The sequence below is a fragment of the Nicotiana tomentosiformis genome, chromosome 2 (assembly GCF_000390325.3).
Source record: "Nicotiana tomentosiformis chromosome 2, ASM39032v3, whole genome shotgun sequence".
NCBI lineage: Eukaryota > Viridiplantae > Streptophyta > Magnoliopsida > Solanales > Solanaceae > Nicotiana > Nicotiana tomentosiformis.
Window position 1 is genome coordinate 159,192,910 of NC_090813.1, and position 6,821 is coordinate 159,199,730.

Below are 6,821 nucleotides of genomic sequence, written 5' to 3' on the forward strand. Positions count from 1 at the left end.
GTCTACCCGAATTATGAATAACCCAGTACACCTGTCAAATAGATTACCCCCAACATATAACAAATATCATACTTACCTCATATGGCTAGTCTTCAACCTCAAATCGCGTCAAAAACCTCGCTATAGTCTTCCAATTGTGCAAATCCAAGCCAAAAATCATCCAATCTTTGAAGAAGTAAGTCAACAATGCTACAGGAAGCGATTCCAATCCATAAATCTTCAATCTTTGAAGAAATTTCTAAAAGTCAACCCGAGCCTGCGTGCCCAAAATTCAAAACCAATACCAGAATCCGATAACCCATAACCTGCCAAGTCCAAATATATAATTAGTTTTCAAAATTTAATCCAAATCGATACTCAAATCCCCAAAATACTCTCATGTCACGTCCCAAAACCTCGTGACCGGTACCCTACATCCTAACCAAATCGTGTGGACCAACCCGTACAAGAATACTCATTTATATTCCTAATAGATGAATGCAGAAACCTTTTTGAAAATATAATTATTTTAAATTATTAAAACCATACATGAAACATAATCTCTAAATTCACCATTTTCAGTAATCGAAACATACATAAGGACAATAATATTTTTTTTTTCATGTATGCCATATGAATAACTCTCAGTTACAACTCCAAAAGAATAACAACCTTCTATGGAAACTCTACGACACGAGAATAAAATAAATACTTAGGATATACCCCAACCAAAAGAAAATAAGATAAACACGACAACTGCCACATAATAGAAGTGATGCCTCACCATATACCTCGGAAAGAGAGTCATCCTAGCCTCATCCGCCCATCATGTACCACACCTCATCATGAAAATATGTAAAGTTTGCGGGCCCCTGGAGAGGGGCCCCTGAGGGTTAAGTACACCACGGCGGTACTCAATAAGTATCATAGACTCTCTCTAACTCGAGTTCCTGGGACAAAGCTTTACAAAACATATGCACCCAACATTTTATAGAAAGCGATAAACGATAACACCAGTTCATACTTTTTATCATTTTAAATAAAAAGATTAGTAAAATGTAGATCATGATACAAACTTCTAAAATATTTAAATCCACCTATGATTCTAATAAAAATCATACAAAACCATTTCAATCTCATTAAGTCATTAAAATCACTTTCAGCTCTTTAGGCCTAAACATAACAAAATCATCTTTTATATTTCCCTGGGCGTACTATACCATCACCGACATAAGCAAATGGGGGTCATCATACTGATGTGCTCTAATGAGCTCATACAAAGAAAACCGAGAAATATCCAATCTCACAAACTGATTGGTCAAAGCCTGAACATTCATGGCTAGTGGACTCTCTTTTATGGGTAAATATGCCAAATTACCCACACTCTCTGCCTTCCTACTCAATGCATCGACCACCACATTGACCTTCTCAGGATGAAATAATATGGTGATATCATAGTCTTTCAACAACTCTAACCATCTTCGTTGCCGAAAATTAAGGTCTTTTTGCTTGAATAGATGCTGGAGACTCTGATGGTCAATATAGACCTCACATGTAACACCGTACTGATAATGCCTCCAAATCTTCAATGCGTGATCAATGTTTGCCAATTCTTAGTCATGCACATGATAATTCTTCTCATGAACCTTCAACTATCGGGGCACATGTAATTACCCTACCGTCTTGCATCAACACTGCGCCAAGCCCAATACGCGACGCATCACAATACATAGTGTATGACCTTGAACCTATAGGCAATACCAATACTGGGAAAGTAGTTAATGCAGTCTTGAGCTTTTGAAATCTCTCCTCACACTCCTCAGACCATCTGAAAGGAGCACCCTTCTTGGTTAATCTAGTCAATGGTGCAGCAATGGACGAGAAACCCTCTACAAAGCGGTGATAATATCCGGCCAAACCAAGAGAACTCCAAATCTCAGTAGCTGAAGACGGTTTGGGCCAACTCTGAACTACCTCAATCTTCTTTTGGTCTACGTTGATTCCCTCACTAGATACCACGTGAACTACAAACACCACTGAATCAAGCAAAAACTCACACTTGGAGAATTTTGCATATAAATTCTTCTCCCTCAAGGTCTGGAGCACGATCCTCAAATGTTTCTCATGATCCACCCGGCTGTGAGAATACACAAAGATGTCATCAATGAATACGATGGTGAAAGAATCAAGATATGGCTGGAATATACTGTTCATCAGATGCATTAATGTTGCTGGGGCATTGGTCAGCCCAAATGACATCACTAGAAACTCATAGCGGCCATACCGAGTCCTGAAGGTCATCTTCAGAATGCTTGAATCCCGAATCTTCAGCTGATGATACCCTGACCTCAAATCAATCGTTAAAAACACTCTAGCCCCCTGAAGCTGATCAAACAAGTTATCAATGCGCGGTAGTGAATACCTGTTCTTGACTGTAAATTTGTTCAGCTTCCTATAATCAATACACATCCTCATGGTACCATTTTTTTTCTTCACAAACAAAAATGGAGCACCCCTAGACGAGACACTCGATCAGATGAAAACCTTATCAAGCAACTCCTAAAGTTGTTCCTTTAATTCCTTCAACTTTGATAGTGTCATACGATATGGTGGAATAGAAATAGGTTGAGTGCCCGACACCAGGTCAATACCGAAATCGATGTCCCTATCGGGTGGCATGCCCGGTAAGTCAGTTGGAAACACATTTGAAAAATCTCTCACTACCGGAACTGACTCAACGGTAGGAGTATCGACACTAACATCCCTCACAACGGCTAGATACGCCTCACACCCTTTCTCAACTATCCGATGTTCTTTCAAAAAGGACACAACCCTGCTACGAATATAATCCAATGTACCTCTCCACTCCAACCGCGGCAACCCTAACATAGCCAATGTCATGGTCTTGGCATGATAGTCCAGAATAGCATGATAGGACAACAACCAATCCATGCCCAATATCACGCCAAAGTCTACCATACCGAGTAGTAATAGATCAACTCTAGTCTCATAATCACCAATAGTGACTAAACACGACTGATAAACATGGTCTACAATAATAAAATCTCCCACAAACATGGACACATATACAGACGCACTCAAAGAATCACGAGATATATCCAAATATGGAGCAAAGTAAGATGACATATATAAGTAAGTGGAACCCAGATCAAATAAAACTGAGGCATCCCTGTGACAGACCTGAACAATACCTGTGATGACAGCAACCATAGACTGTGAACCTTGTGAAATTTGTGAAGCCTGTACAATCTGGGGAGGCGCACCCCTTCTAAGTCCGGGGGTAGTCCCTTACCATATGTCTGGTATCACTACACTCAAAACAAGCTCTCCGTGGGCGTGGCTGTTGGAACTAGCTCTGGCATGATCTGCTAGACTGACCGCTGAAGGCACCTCGTATAGTAGCTACGCTGGAAAGTAGCTTCCAAATTGGGAATTACTCTTCCAAATCAATCCTGAACCTCTCAAAAATCAGAACCAACTATACACGCAAGTCATAATGCATAATAAAAAGCTATTAAAAGTGTCAAACCGCGAAAAAAAATACTAAATCTCAAAATGACCAATCGGGTCGTTACATTATCCCCCACTTAAACATATATTCGTCGTTGAACGTGCAAAGAATCATCCTAAAGCCGCCAAATCACTGTATAACTTATCATACACATGCCCATGGGTTATGTCACGTCACCTTAATCCGTATAATCCCCTTAACAAAATCTCGACTGAAAATTCTTTATTCAACATTAGCTTACAATCCTTAGAACCAAATTTCAACCTCCAGAACTTCATTTGAGATCCGATTATTAAATGTGTACACTATATCAAGCTCAACAAGTTGTATCAAACCATGAGTATACTCCCAAGATGTAACCACGCGATGAACCATATCGCTCATATGCTCATAGCAATATCTTTCGACCATAATAGCTGCTCATTACCAAACTCGGTACTGGTAATATACCTGATGACAAATAAAACCTTGTTCCAATCCTTGAAATACTGTAAATGATGAAAGAAATGTATAGAATCTCATAACCAACCATCAAGTTAATAAGTCATGGAGTTATCTCGCTCTACGTGAAACATTGCCAAATTCTGAGCTGATTAGTGACATTCTTCTTTCAAACATACTTTAAAAAATTCTGATTGCAGTTATTCGAGGTCCAATAACCTCGTCTCACCCAGTACAAGTTGATCGACCGACAATCCATATCAAATACCATCAATAACATCATACGATGTGATCCGTGCGCCAATAAGCAACCGCTCGAATATTGATCAATAATGGAAAGGGAACAAAAAGGGAACTATCCATCAATTTTGACAGATATAACAATAAGAGCATAATGCTATGAATCTATCCCACAAGGGAGAAACAACACACACAAAAAGAGCACAAGGAATCATATCCACTATAACCCCGTTGTGGTGTGCAAACCGATTCACACATAATACCGTTGTGGCATACAACCTGATCTATATATAATATTTTCACGACCCAAACTCTCACCGTAGTCGTGATTACACCTAACACTACTTGCTAGGCAAGCCAACAGTTTCATAATAACACTAAACTCAATAAACAGAAATTTATAAATCTCAACAACGGAAATGTCATGAAATATCTAAGAAAACAACGAAAACACAACTACAACCATCCCAAATATATGGTGTCAACTAGTACACGAGCACTACTGAATGTAAAAATACAAGGTCAAATCCTCAATACAACTATTTGAACAATAGAACAGTAATAACAGAAAATAAATGAAAGAGAACTCCAAGGTGTGTGAATGACATAGCAACTACCTCGTAGTCTCCTCAAGCCGATACCGGTGCGAACTCTAGCAATCACCTTGCCCGAAAGTACCTGGATCTACACACGAAGTGCAGAGTGTAGTATGAGTACAACCGACCCCATGTATTCAATAAGTAACAAACCTAACCTTGGGCTGAAAGTAATAATGAGCTCAGAAGAAAGGACATTGTCCAACATCAATATTCAATAGCAACGCACAGTATAGTGAAAATAGTGAGAGTAAATAATTTAAAGATATCATGTTCAACTCGTTCACAATTACGGAAAATTTATGTATGCTTTCCAAATATAACAGTCGAAGGCCAACGCATATAAGATATTTCATTTACAACCTAGCATTAGGAAGAATACATCTCTAAGCCTACATGTAAAATATGCATGTCAAGTAAATGTCACCACAGTGACAACATCAAGAATAACCATACTCAACATGCTAATGGTGCCTAGCACAATGACCCTACCATCACACACAACCACACTCAGCACTATACGGGTTCCTAACGTAAATGCCCCTCACCAAAGCACATATATATCACTGTGCCTGCGCTTATTGTAATATCAGGCTCTGGAGGGGCGGATCCTGGTTCAAGCACTAATCAATATCACGTATCCCAATCATGGGGCCTGGTGCACGCGACACCCCTAATCAGCACTACTTAGCCCAATATGGGTCTCGCGTACGCATCACCTCAAGATCAATACCAAATCAGCTCTACGACCCAAGCTCAATCAACAACCACTCAAGTCTCAGTTAACCACATCTCACAGCACTCAATTCAACAGTGTTACACATATAAGGCATCAACAACATGTGATAAATCGAAATAAGAATGCATTAAGACAGAGATATTTTACACGAATATAACATCATGATTTAGAGTATTTTTATAATTAAGGCAAACATCTCAAAAACATCAAGAATAGCACTATCATGTCACAAACAAATAAGCACATAGCCTAGACATAATTTCTAACAAAATCATAGCTCAAATAATCTCACAAGTAGAGAAAACATGGATATAACGAGGCATGATAGTAAAACAAGTCTCATAGTAGTCTAAAATCCACTCGGATAATGAATACCCAGTGCATGCACATACGCCCGTCGCCTATGACGTGCGTCACCCCCAAAACATCCCAAATATATAGCTCTCCGAGATAATTACCCTCAAATCCAAGTTTAGATATGTTACTTACCTCAAAACATGAAAATCAATACTCCAAAAAGCCCTTCCCACGCGAATCGACCTCCGAACGGATCAAACCGAGTTACAAACAACTTAATATCATAAAATAATTCCATAGGAAATAACTCCAAATAATAAAGCTTCGATCTTTATCAAAATCAAAGAGTCAACCCGGGCCCACACCTAGAAACCCGACAAAACTCATCAATTCCGAACACCCACTCAAATACGAGTCCAGCCATACTAATTTCATCCGATTCTGACTCCAAATCGAGGTTCAAATCCTCAAATTACATTTTAGAAAAGTTTTTACTAAAATCCCCAATTTATACACCAAAATTCATAAATTAAATACTAAAAACAAGGATGAAATCATAGATAATGAACAAATTTGAGTAAAAAAACTTACCTCAAATCAAATCATGAAACACCCCTCCAAGATCACCCAAATCTGAGCTCTCTAACTCAAAATGTGATAAAATAACCAAAACTCTCAAAATAGAGTACTTAAATATTCAGCCCGGACATATGCCTCACGACTGCGAGACATCTATTGCGATCGCGGAGAACAAAAACTTACCAGCCAAAAATGCCCTTCATGAAAGTGACCCCTCTCAAGACCAGCCTTATGCGAACGCGACCACCCTTACGTGATTGTGTAGAGACAAGCTCTAGCCATCCACACTCTTTCGTGATCGCGACGCAAGAGCACGAACACGTATCAGCACCTCACAGAGCTCCAAGAACACGACGCGTCTCACACGTCTGCGAAGTGTAAACATCTGCATGCCCAACCTCCAAATTGCGAGCCTCCA

The 6,821-nt window shown here is 39.3% G+C and overlaps 1 protein-coding gene across 1 annotated transcript; it reads right to left on the minus strand.

The window, feature by feature from the left end:
* Positions 1 to 2,538: 2,538 nt before the first annotated feature.
* Positions 2,539 to 3,210, minus strand: LOC138905942 (uncharacterized). The gene has a single exon (XM_070194456.1). It carries the CDS (start codon positions 3,208 to 3,210, stop codon positions 2,539 to 2,541), a length of 672 nt encoding a protein of 223 aa, XP_070050557.1.
* Between the last annotated feature and the right edge of the window lie 3,611 nt (positions 3,211 to 6,821).

What these genes read in the sequence shown, in the direction of transcription:
- LOC138905942 (XM_070194456.1), bottom strand. Translation starts at nt 3,210, where the DNA reads ATGGTTGCTGTCATCACAGGTATTGTTCAGGTCTGTCACAGGGATGCC.